The sequence below is a fragment of the Thunnus albacares genome, chromosome 3 (genome assembly GCF_914725855.1).
Source record: "Thunnus albacares chromosome 3, fThuAlb1.1, whole genome shotgun sequence".
NCBI lineage: Eukaryota > Metazoa > Chordata > Actinopteri > Scombriformes > Scombridae > Thunnus > Thunnus albacares.
In genome coordinates this window covers 4,490,193-4,502,805 of record NC_058108.1, presented here as the reverse complement: position 1 = coordinate 4,502,805, position 12,613 = coordinate 4,490,193, and the positions used below count along the sequence as shown (strand labels likewise).

General features: G+C 39.9%; 1 protein-coding gene and 1 long non-coding RNA gene across 2 annotated transcripts; one reads left to right on the top strand and one right to left on the bottom strand.

The window, feature by feature from the left end:
- Positions 1–578: 578 nt before the first annotated feature.
- Positions 579–9,214, top strand: LOC122978856 (von Willebrand factor A domain-containing protein 7-like). Its single transcript, XM_044345896.1, has 18 exons — positions 579–810; positions 1,238–1,696; positions 2,149–2,353; positions 2,945–3,030; positions 3,144–3,237; positions 3,677–3,805; positions 4,200–4,386; positions 4,556–4,725; positions 5,019–5,131; positions 5,385–5,501; positions 5,715–5,918; positions 6,006–6,141; positions 6,298–6,450; positions 6,589–6,681; positions 6,906–7,015; positions 7,685–7,849; positions 8,066–8,389; positions 8,704–9,214. Exons 2-18 carry the CDS (start codon positions 1,499–1,501, stop codon positions 9,136–9,138), a joined length of 2,919 nt encoding a protein of 972 aa, XP_044201831.1. The 5' UTR covers positions 579–810; positions 1,238–1,498; the 3' UTR covers positions 9,139–9,214.
- A 1,253-nt stretch (positions 9,215–10,467) lies between these two features.
- Positions 10,468–11,613, bottom strand: LOC122978860. The gene is made up of 3 exons (XR_006402755.1): positions 11,233–11,613; positions 11,082–11,132; positions 10,468–11,000 (listed from the first exon to the last, which is right to left on the bottom strand). It is a non-coding gene; the product is annotated as an uncharacterized LOC122978860 (long non-coding RNA).
- Positions 11,614–12,613: the final 1,000 nt, after the last annotated feature.

The following is a 12,613-nucleotide window of genomic DNA, read 5'->3' as shown; positions in this document are numbered from 1 at the left end:
TGACATGACAAATGAATCTGGGGTTGCTAAAACAAAAATCATATTCGTAATAGAGTACATGAATGTTGTGACGAGTACAGTCACACCCATGTTCTCATGCAAACAGATGCAAAATTCACATGCATCCTGCCTGTGATTTTTGTAAGAACTACTCTAAATCTTCAGGAAGGCTGAGCTGACTGATACTAAACTGTTATTTGTCACTAAATAATTACAAAATTAACATTAACATTAATTGCCTCTAGAACCACAAATTGAACATTTTTACATTTTTCTTTGAGTCCAGATTAAACAAACAAGATAAAAGAGGTAATTAGCAAGCTTTAAAAGGTGGTGCAGGGTGTACTTTTTTAACTTGGCTGGCTATTTCCTCCGTGGAGATGGGTGGATAACAAGTCAAATGAATCTGGGGTTGCTAAAACAAAAATCAGATTCGTAATAGAGTACAAGAATGTTGTGATAAGCACACTCACACCCATGTTTTCACAAAAAAACTTGCAAAAATCCCATGCAGGGTGTGTGGGAGTTCTTTGTTGGAACTCTATTCACCAACCAAATCACTCAAGCGAGACGTAACTAATCCATAAGAGGAGGGAATGAGGGCAAACTCTCACTGTCTCTCAAATACAGCGGTACACACACACACAGTCATACACACATACTCAGACAGGTTTCAGATAACACAGGAAACACATAGGTCCACACACAATACAATCTACCTGTGCGTACATATTGGAATACTGACATAGTTAAGACTGAAGCGGTGCAACATCTGAATAAGACTGCTGGTTAAGTGCAGAACACATTAAGGTAAGTAAAATTAATTTGTATCATTTGTATATTTTTAATATTTGCATTAGCAGTGATCTTACACATATCACTTTGTAACTTTTGTTTTAAAATTATTAGTGTTGTCCTTTTTTGACATATGTTCTTCAGATTAAATTAAATTAACATTTACTTGAAAATATTTAAGTGTCTGAATACATGAGATGCTGTTAGTCGTATTTTCATGGGGATCATGTTAAACATTTTTGAAATAGAGATTCTCATATTTGACTGAATTATATTTCATTGTGTCTATGCAAGCTCTAAAATTTACAAAAAAAAAACTTCTCAACATTTAATGTATGAAATGTCTATTTGCTATAATTTTTTGTAAACATTTTTAAATTTCCTTTTTATTTTGCCTCTAGCTGCTGTCTGTGCTGATTGTCACTTTCCCTTTCTTCCTTAGGTGTTTTCATTTGTTGCCTCATTACACCTGGCTTACTGCCAGTAACCACTCTGTACCTGACTACACACACAGATAGATTACCTTAATTCCCTTATTTGTGTTCAGTTGATTTGTGGTGTGGGCAATAGCATTAGAGAGAGTTAGATCAGGTGAAGGTAAGAGTTGAGAACAGGCAGAAAGAGGAGGGTTTAAAAACAGTATCCATCCAGATTTCTACTTCTTCCAACTTCACCCTCCTTACCCTCCTGCTCTTCCACCACCATGACTGCCAGACAGACAGTCATGCTCCTGGTGGCAGTGGTCCTCTATTTCCCAAGCCTTGCTCACAGCTTCCAACCACTTATATTTAATGAGAATTCCATCACTCACCGCCAAATCACGGAAAGGGCGGTTCTCCGAAAGACAGCTGAGGTCTGCCGAGACTTTGCTGCCTCCGCAGGACAGGACTTCAGCCTGGTTGTAAGTTGGAAAACCACACTGAAACACAACAGGAAGGACTGTGGTAGATTTACATATCTAGGTTATATGTTTTGCATATTTCAATTTAGAGACATGAGTTCAATCATATGTTTTATGTAACACAATGTTTCCCCTCAGGAGGTGAGGGTATCAAACACACAGTCAGTTAATTAGGGTCAACTACTTGCACCTGATGCTGACAAATTATAAATAAATAGATAAATACTGATAATTACGGCTGACTTTTGAACACATTATCTCATTCATTGGGACAACAGGGACATTACGACAAGGGACATTATCTCAGGTACTGAAGTTGTGATGACACTAGGGGGTAGACTTTTTTGCTTTTTAACAACCTGCCCTCTTTTTATTTTTAAAGACCACAGGGACACAAAAGTAGAGTGTTAATGTTTTAAACAGTCAGTTATTTGTCTCTTCTTTGTCTCCAGATTGATAACAGCCTTTCAGCTGGCAAGGTACAAAGGGCGTGTTCCTCTGTAGGCACCTCCACTCTCCTGTCCACTGCCATCTTCCAAACTTCCATTGCCCAAATGTACTTTGCAAATGCAAAGGTGGACGTAGAGTTTATACTGAGTGACACGCACCATTTTGTTGATGAAGCCTTCCAGGGAGGACGGGATCTCATCACAGAAGGTACACTTCATGTGTTGTGTTCCTTCATAACACCTCCATAATCCAATAAACACGATATTAGAAAAAGTATATTGGATCCTATATTTAGGATGTTTTGAATACAAAGGCTCAAATGTAGTTTTAGAACAACTTGTGGTCAGTTTATCTGCCACAAATAGCAAATGTGTAATATGCACAAACCACAGATGGCTAATATCACTTCAGTAGCCAGACAGTTTTAGATATAGCAGAGGAAGAGAATTAAATAATCTGCTGTAAATAAATGAGAAAAGTCTGCGGTCCCAAATATCAACAAGAAAAAATAGATATAATCTGCTTAGAGTCAGGTATAGTGAATGTGAAGAAGACATTTGGACAAAATTTCTATAAATGATTTTACTCTTTCACTTCAATCTTTCCTATGATAAAAGATTTCCCAACAATGACCAAACCAGACACCAAAATAAACATGCTTAATTAAGGACAATCTGATGTATTTTAATAAAATGTAATGGGATACTTATTTTAGTATAAACAGATGACTATATTTTCATATCTTGCCTAGTGCAGCTTTTGCTTGCACCTAACTCTGTCTTCTATTGTGCTGTTAAGGTGTGTCTTATGTGAAAGCCAGTGTGAAGCTGGAGAACTTTGCTGCAGGGAGGTGGACTCTTGGACAAATCTGTCACCCCCTACAGGTGAGGGTGATGATTTTTTTGAGGGATGGTGGTGCCATTTCTAGAGGTGAGAGGCATGATCAAAACAAGTAATGGTGGTGTTGTTAATAATATGTAATGTTTTGTGTATTAAGGACTTCTACAGCCACAGCAACTGGGTGGAGATGGGGAACACTGTCCCTTACAGCACTCTGATCAGACCTGACCAACCTTTTGAGAACCTGGCAGGTAGGATACCACTGACTGGTTTCAACAGAAACTCTTGTCCACAAAGACTCTTGCTTGAGCAGAATGACTGTATAGGCTTGAGTGAGAAATCACACAAGACACATTGTCACCTTATCTGTCACCTGTCAGTTAACAAATACCCACCCTGCAACGGCTCGTAACTCACAAATCCACATATGAAAATGGACACATTATTACTCAAAATTTTTAGCATGTTTCACTCAACACCTATAGCTTAGTAAATACACTATATGTTTGCATTTACTTACCTACGTCAAACACATCATACATCACAAAAAAGTCCATTAGTGATACATTTGAAATATAATCTATCACACACATTTGTAAAACTATTGTTTTTCTTTCAAACGTATTTTCATTTATTTATAATTATATTAGGGTATGTTTATTTTTGTCTCATTTGCTAAATTTGCTGCAGGCCCAGATACTCCAACCTGTAGAAACTGTATAAATGGGAATTGTGATGACAACCTTCTGCCAGAACTACAGCAGCAGGGGCTTCTCACTACAGGCTACTTCAGTTTCTTCTCCAGATCAAAACCTGCAGGTAACTTAAAGGAATTGTGTAAATTTGTGTTGTGTTCCATGATTAGTCCTCAGCTAACATATCTATGCTAGCAATATTTATTGATGTTTAGCTTCCACTCAAAAGAGAACCAAGTGATACAGTAGTAGTCATCAGATATATTAAAAATGTAAGAGCTGGCCTAGAGCAGGGGACCCCCATTATTAAACCATCATTAAAAGGTGTATTGTCTCACATGAAATCTCTCCACACCTGAATAAAGTTTAAAACACCTCAGCTTTGATATTGTTAAAATATTCTCCCATGATCAGGTAATCTTGCTCTCCACTGATAATTGATTACATCTCTGTCGTCCCAATGAATGTGATGTGGGGTGGTACAGAATCTAAGCTTGTATTTATCTCTCTGCTCAAAGGTAAATGCAGCCATGGAGGTTCATTTGACCAGACAAGCAAACAGGACCCAGTGGGCGGCATCAATAAGGATGACGTTACATCCGATCATGGCTCACTTCACCGCAAAGCAGCTAATTTGGCTGTGGATGCCACTATGGAGCTACTGGAGGACATCAGAGTAGCTGTCGGAGACAAGAACTTCCTGCGGTATGACCCAAATTCACCTTAGACAGGCAGTTGCAGTTATATGTATAGTATGATAGGTTTTTGAAGTTCTGGTAACAAAATTAAATGATAATCACTGATTCCTGGCAGTGTGGCTCCCAGCAAAATAATCCAGATAAGATAACTTATGTTTTGTCTCTTGTTCCCGCAGATTGATGGGCCTCTCCCAGTCCACTGTGCTGTGTTTTGTCATTGACACCACAGGCAGTATGAGCGATGACATAGCTGAGGCTAAGAGAGTTTCCTTTGAAATCATTGACAGCAAGAGGGGAACCATGCAGGAGCCCTCTGCCTACATATTGGTACCTTTCAATGACCCAGGTATGTAACTCACACAGAGGTACAGTATTTGTAGTTCTTTATAGAGAAGTATGGACTGTTGTTGTTGTTTGAGTGTAATTTACTCATGCATATGCTGCCTCTGACTCCATTTAGGTGTCAATTTCTTGCTTTCATATGAAGTAGGCTTAGTTCCATTGTAAATATGAAAAAATACTGTAAAACTACATATTTACCATTGTAAACTACATGTGTATGCTTAATGTCACAGTAGCCACAGGACACTGCATATAATAAATTGCATGATTGGAATCACTTATCTATTCTATATCCAGGTTTTGGACCTCTAATGAAGACAACCAATGCAGACATCTTCAAAGACAGCATCAACAAGCTGACTGCTAGTGGAGGAGGAGACATCCCAGAGTTGTGCTTGTCTGGACTGCAGGTGCTGATACAATGATACGAATATGATGAACCCTTATGCAATAATCAAATGTTCAATTTGGACAAGTAACAACACATGATAGGATTCCACTTAATGTTACTAACCAATAAAACTGAAGTGTTGCCCAGTCATACTTATCACTGAACAAATTGATGCATAATTGAACAAAATCATTTCTCATTCAAATTTATCTCATTTCTAGTCTAATATTCTAATGAAAAACTGCTTTTCCTGTTTTATATGTGGCCAACAGCTTGCCTTGACTGCGGCTCCACCCTCCTCTGAGATCTTTGTCTTCACCGACGCTCCAGCTAAAGATGCTCATTTAAAAAGCACCATCACTGCCCTTATAGAGAGCACCAAGTCTGTGGTGAGAGCCAATTCCATCACCATTCTTGCTCTTCAAATGTCAATGCATCCGATAGAAAGAAAGAGATGATAAAACAGTATTTAGACTTGTGGGCTCATATAAACATGCTGTAAGTCACAAAATGAGTTTACTTTTATGGTAAATAGTGTTATTCATGTATCATTCTTATATGACCTTTACATTCACATTTTTTATCTATCCTCACACTTTTAGGTCACTTTCATGTTGACGGATGTCCTCCCCAGTCGAAGGCGCCGCAGAGACATTGGGGGTGCGCCTTCGCGCTCAATGAGCCAATCAGATGCCCAACTGTACCGTGACCTAGCCCAAGCCTCTGGAGGTCAGGCCATTGAGGTCACCAAGTCAGACCTCTCTGTGGCTACAAGTGTTATAGAGGATTCATCAGCCAGCGCTGTGGTAAGACTTTAAACAAAAAACTCATGCCTGACTGAAGACGGTACTGTATGTGTATAAATGTGCCGTTTCTGTCCCTTTCTCTTCCAGGTGACAGTTTTTCAGGTAGTGAGGAATCCTGGAAAGCCTGATAGTTTTACCTTTACTGTTGATGACTCACTTAGGAACATGACCGCCTACATCACAGGAGCCTCGACTCTCACCTTCAATCTCACCAGCTCCACAGGTGTTGTTATTGTCTCTCAAATTAGGACCCATTTTGATTGCTACAAAACTCATTAGCAGTGGGAAAATCTGCTTTTGATAATGGTAGTAATGTCTTAAATAGTGCTTATTGACATGCTAAATGTTATAGCAATTAACATGTTTCCTTCCCCACCAGGTGTATCTCAGAGTTCCAGTCAGTCTAGTGGTCCTCTGGCATCTTCCACCACAGCAGGAAACTTACGCCGTTTACGCCTCAACACTGACAATCAAACAGGACTTTGGGAAATCAGTGTTAACTCTGATAACCCCTACTCTGTTAAGGTCATAGGTCAGTAGTATGGTGGAATTGAAGGTGTTAATTTAATGGTTCAACCAAAACATCATTTATTTTGCAGGTCTCTGTCTACAGCTGTATATGCTATTGTGAATGGTAGCACTACTAATCTGTTTTGTGTGTGTACATCAGGTCAAAGTTCAGTGAACTTCATTTATAACCTTGTGGAAGCACATGTGGGAGCCCATGGGGACTTCAGTCTGAAGGAGGGACGCCCTCTTTCAGGTCAGAGCACTCTTTGGTTATTGTTGTCTTCAGCATAATCTTTAAAAGACTGATCATTAGACTTGAAAATCTTCTTTTACATTCCTGAAAATCCTTGTGAATGAAAACCCATCAGCCCTGCTATTCTGTCTGTTTCAGAACCCCTCGGTCTTCTTCAGTTGTGTACATTTTGTTCAGGTCTAAATGATACTCACCCACTTTATTCTTCTTGTCAAACCTTTCAGGGGGGAATTCTAGTCTCATGGTGTCTGTGACAGGAAGTGACACAGTAAAGGTCACAGAGGTGACTCTGTTTGACAGCTCAGGGCCAACAGAGGTCAACGGATCATTGCAGGCATGTCATGTGTTACACTTGATAAACTAAGATAACCTAACCTAGTACTTACAAATACAGTGAATACTTTATATCACTGCTTACTGCTCACTACATTTTCCAACAGGTGATTCTCATATGTTCTTATATGGTATATGTCCTGAATGCACCGCCAGAGTTTAAAAGTGTTTGATAAAGATTTGGCTGGCAACAAGATGGGTTACAGAGATGAATTACCTGTCTCAAGCAGGTTTTATGTCTATAGAAGTTGATTTTCATGCTGTGTTGAAATGAACTGGAATTAGTTGTTTGCCTGGAATATAGGAACTTTAGATAAGCTTTGGATGACTGGCAACTGATGTATTCATGTCTTCAGTAGTTAAAAGGTTAACATGAAACCTTCTGTGTGATTCTTTGACCATTCTCATTCATTTCAAGACAAAACATGGAAGGAAATTTGAATAATTTGTGGCATTTTATGATACAGTGGGCACAGTTTAATTCACAAAGTAGGTCTGCAACATAAGAATGTTCCTAGTCACAACTAGTTGGCATGTTGTAGACTTTTGCAATATTGGCAAAGTGATGAGATTGCAGACAGTTAGTCAACAGTAGTCAAACTCTTACTGTTGTGTTCATCTCATGTTCCTGTCTATGACAACATTTGTCTTTCTCTCTGTTCATCCACAGGAGTTAGGAGGTGGTAACTTCCTGGTAAGTTTCAGTAATGTACCAGCAGGTGAGTTTGTTGTTCGCCTGAAAGGACAGGACAACAGCTCCACCTCCAGGTCAACAACAAGCAGCTTCCAGAGGCAGGCCTCCACACAGATCAAGACCTCCAGCATCTCTATTACTGTGAGCTCAATATCTTTGTTTTCTGTCTCAGTGAAGTGAATATTGTACCAATATGATTATTATTTGAAAAGCCAAATCCCTAACACTACTATGCTTCTTTCAGCTCCATGCTCAAATCAATATCCATCAACATATCATCTTGTACAATATGAAAAGAAATGTTTAACTATCTCTATCTGCTTTTCTTACCGTCATCCTTTGCTGCCACCTTTCCAGGTCCAAGCCAACAACACCAACATAGAACCAGGCTCCACCATCTCCATCCCTTTCACAGTCACCACAACGACCAACGGAGTTGTTAACGACACCGCAACTGGGACGTTGACTGTGCGAGCAAACAATGACCGCAGCTATGCTTCCACTTCACCCAGCACCATCACCATAGAAGCAGGCAGTGGAGGTAAAGCCAACGGTACTGTAACCTTAACAGCGCCAGCCAGTGCTGCGTCAGGAACAGATGTGACCCTTACTATTGAAGCAGAAAATGCAGCTGCCACTGACATCAACTACGCTGTCCTCAGGTTTTCTGTTGCTGCCAAGGTAAGAGAAAAGGATAAGGAGCTGGTTTAGTGACAATTAAGAGCCTGATATGAGTTTTGTACACAAATATTGGCAAATTAGTCAAAATGAGTAATGGTCAAATATATATAATGTATGTTGACTGCAAACAAATGAGACCAAAGGACAGATGCTCATGTTTTTTTTTTATTTGATATTACTGTCACCAATATTTTGTGGTTACACTAAGTAAACTAAAGTGTCAAAGTTTGGCATAACAATTATTCATGTTAAATTACCATTTATAGCTGCTTAAATGAATTGCCCAGGTCTTATTGCTGTTTCTGTGCCTCCAGGTGACAGATATTAACCGCCCAGGGTGTCAGGTTGTCAGTACATCAGCCAGCTGTCCATTCTCTTCATCGCTCTGTGCTTCCTCCCGCTGGGAATTCATCGCTAACCTCACCGATGGCATCAATGGGACCGGCATTGAAAGAATCACCATCCGAAAAGGGAATGGTACCCTCAACACCAGCACAGCTGTTGGAGCAGGGGGCGAGAATGTTACAGTGGCTACCTACAGCGCCTCCTGCTGTTCACAGGATGTAGAGCTGGCTGCTGTGGACAGAGTAGGAAATGTAGGCACATGTGTGGGACAGGCGAGAGCAGTTACCACGGCTGCACCTGCGACTACAGCGTCTGCAGTTAACACAACATCCACTGGAGGGCACTCTTTGAGCATATCACGTTTTCTCTGCATCAGTGTTGTGGTTTCTCTCCTTTGGAGGTGAAAGGGATGAATGTAATGTAGAATACACTGATAACATGAAATTGTAGCACATTATTTCACATGGTTTCATTTGGTGTTTAAATTTTATTACCATTGCTGGAAGGAAATAGAACATTTCCTGCATTTCTTCAACTAATAATTTCTTGATGTATAAATAACTGTATTTTACTTTGCTGCCTTGTATTTTGGATGTGTGAAAAATCAGTATTGTACTTTGAAAGATTTCTTTATATTCTTGGCAGTGTGTAGATTTGCAACACATTACAGCCATCATAGCTGAGAGGTGAAGCCAGTGTAGAAGTGCCTAAAGCTGAATTTTGTGAAATTACTGCTACATGCTCATGAAATCTCAGACTATACTCACTGGAAAGTCAATGGGCTCATCAAAAATCAAAATTCTCCAACCTCTCTCTCACTAATAATAATATATAGTAATAATGATAAGTTTGAGGGTTTCTTCTGATGTGTGGCTTTGTGGCAAATTTAAAAATCCTTGTTGTACAATGGGAATACTAAAGCTTAAATAAAAGTGTGTTCTTATTGTTTTCCTTAACTGAGAGCTGTAGTGGTTGCCGTTTGACTGTAGTGATGGTGGTGAGCAATAAATACTGAAAACTTCCCAGCAGAAAAATCATGACATCGGACAAGATATGTCAAAAATATATCAATAGTATTCACTGATTCAGGTTATTGTAGAGGATTGATAGTGTGTGTGGGCCACACAGGGACAGGGGAAAAAAACAACCCTATTAGTCGTAAATTCAGTCGCCAAAAACAACCTATAGTTACATTTGAGTGACAGACGCCATCTAGCAGCCATAGTATTTATGGTGACACAGTTCAGATGATGTCTACATAAGGTGACTTGCTTATTAGGAAGAGGCAGGTTGGGTGTAGGGCTAGATAGACAGTTAGATGTCAAAAAGTGACGATAAATGGACATAGCTGCAGGACACCACTGTTTGCTCCCCATTCCAACTGCAAGTTGGGGCAGTTTTTTTTAAAAACCATAACATGGTGTTTAGTGTTACCATGACAACAAAGGTTGCCTAACATTAAGGAAGTTGTAACTATGCTTCAAGTGAACATTTTAATGCAAACCATGATCTTTCTGTGGCCAGAGCAGGTGGAGTTTTTAAAATAGTGTCGACTACACCACCTCGGGGAATTTCACCCCAAGGAAATTGCTGAACTTAACCACTTTGAGAAAAGTTCAAATAGGCTCAAACAAACAAACAAACAAACAAACAAAAGATGAGATTCCAATAACAACAATTTTATTAAAGTGGCAGTCAAGAGCCACAAACTACAAAATGCAAAATAGCACTGTAACCAGTAACACCAAACTACATGCAAATGCCCCTCAGTGGTTAACTGTAACTAAAACAAAGCAAATACCCACACATCACACACAGTTGTCCAAATGGAAGGCACCAAAACTAAAGAAAGAAAGGCACCAAAAAAAAAAGAAACACACACTGCTTATATTATGACAGTGGAACAAGTAGCATTCCCAGTGTCCTGCATGGGCAGCTCAGTTCACTCCCAACTAAACTGAGCGTGGAGAAAGCCACGGAGCCAAACTGGTTGCAATGCGGAAACAAAACATCCAAAAAAAACAATACAAGTAAAAACCGGTCCATATACCGACAATGATCGCAGAGTGGAAGTGTGGAAACAGAGAGACAAAACAGCTGATGAAGAGATGTAAAGACAGAACAAAACAAGCTGTTGTAGAAATGTAGATCTATAGAGACAGCTGATAGAGTGATGTAAAGACAGAACAGCAGTTACCCATGGAGTAGGGGCCAGGGGTTTGGAAATGGCCACCCATCATAGTCCACAGCCTGGCTTCAAAAATGCCTGCAAAGTGCATGACACACCAACATTACCAACTGAGAACTACACCTGAATTAAAAGTAATGCAAACTCACGTATACATACCAAAGAGACTGAAGGTGCAGCTTTCTAGCAGCGGGAGGTTGAGCTCAATCACTATCACAGCAGATCAGAGACCAAAAAGAAAAAGTTACATGTAGCTGGAGGCCAAGTAAAAGTGGCTTAAAGTTAATGAAATAAGATTAAGCCAGCCTACCTTGACTAAGACCAAGCTGCATTAAGCAAGGGCTCAAAGTGAGGCGATATTACTCCAGGTATGCAGCCAGGAGACAAGCAGACCATGCTGTAAAATAAAGGAGCAGAAGCAGATATGATGCCAACGGCACACACTGAACGTGCAGCACAGGAAAACTAAAAATATACACCTTACAATTGCTGGGAGACCAGATCGTGAGGAAACACAGCAGACACGCCAGTAACTAACACCAAACTGTGCACATGCCAGCCACACGGCAACCAGGCTCCAAAAAGAGTTAAAAATGTCCATCTGAGGAGCAGTCACCTGCCTAGATATATATCGCTGAACAGCGCCACAAAGTAATTAGAGCACAGATGAATCATTGAATCCAGCCCGTTAAGTGGGCCGGAAGTAAAAAAAGAAAAACCTAATCTGCCACATTTCCCTAACCAAGTGGTTTTTGTGCCTAAACCTAACCTGACCTCGCACCATAAAACATCATTTTTTCACAGTGATTTGTAATGGTTTTGGAATGCAGCATATTATGCGCCATTGGGTCGATCTGGAGTGCAGGTACAAACGACCTACGGAACCGTGACAAATAAAAGTGCATGAATAACCAGGATGTGGTTAGCCAAGCTTAGCATTAAGACTGGAAGCCCAAGGGAAAAAAAACCTGGCTCTGTCCAAAATGAAAAAATTAAAGAAAAAACATCTACCAACACCTGTAAACTCAGTAATTAATGCACTGTGTCTTGTTTACTTAATCCATACATAAAGAGAAATGTAAAAATGACAATTTAACAGCCAGCGACAGTGATAGTACACAACTTTACAGAGTCTTCTTGTTACAGGGAGGTTCCCAGGTTTGGTACTGTTGTGCCTGCACAAAGAACTACTCCAAATCTGTGCCCACCAATTGTATCTGGCAACCTGCGCTACAATTGGAAATGCTGGACACAAGTGCTGAGGTGACTGATACTAAACTGTTGTTTGTCGATAAATAATTACAGCACATTAACTGCCTCTAGAACCACATATTGTCATTTTTACATTTCTCTTTGAGTCCAGATTGAACAAACAAGATACAAAGGTGTAATTAGTGAGCTTTAAAAGGTGGCGGTGGGTATATTTTTTTAACTTTAGAGAGAACTGTTTCCCCCTGTGTGTTGATGTGTGGATGGAAAGTCAAATGAATCTGGGGTTGCTAAAACAAAAATCAAATTCGTAATAGAGTACAAGAATGTTGTGATAAGCACACTCACACCCATGTTTTCACAAAAAAACTTGCAAAAACCCATGCAGGGTGTGTGGGAGTTCTTTGTTGGAACAACCAAATCACTCAAGCGAGACGTAACTAATCCATAAGAGGAGGGAATGAGGGCAAACTCTCACTGTC

What these genes read in the sequence shown, in the direction of transcription:
- LOC122978856 (XM_044345896.1), top strand. Translation starts at nt 1,499, where the DNA reads ATGACTGCCAGACAGACAGTCATGCTCCTGGTGGCAGTGGTCCTCTAT. An exon ending in GGTACCTTTCAATGACCCAG is followed by an intron (nt 4,726 to 5,018) that starts GTATGTAACTCA and finishes TTCTATATCCAG; the next exon opens with GTTTTGGACCTCTAATGAAG. An exon ending in AGGTCAACGGATCATTGCAG is followed by an intron (nt 7,016 to 7,684) that starts GCATGTCATGTG and finishes GTTCATCCACAG; the next exon opens with GAGTTAGGAGGTGGTAACTT.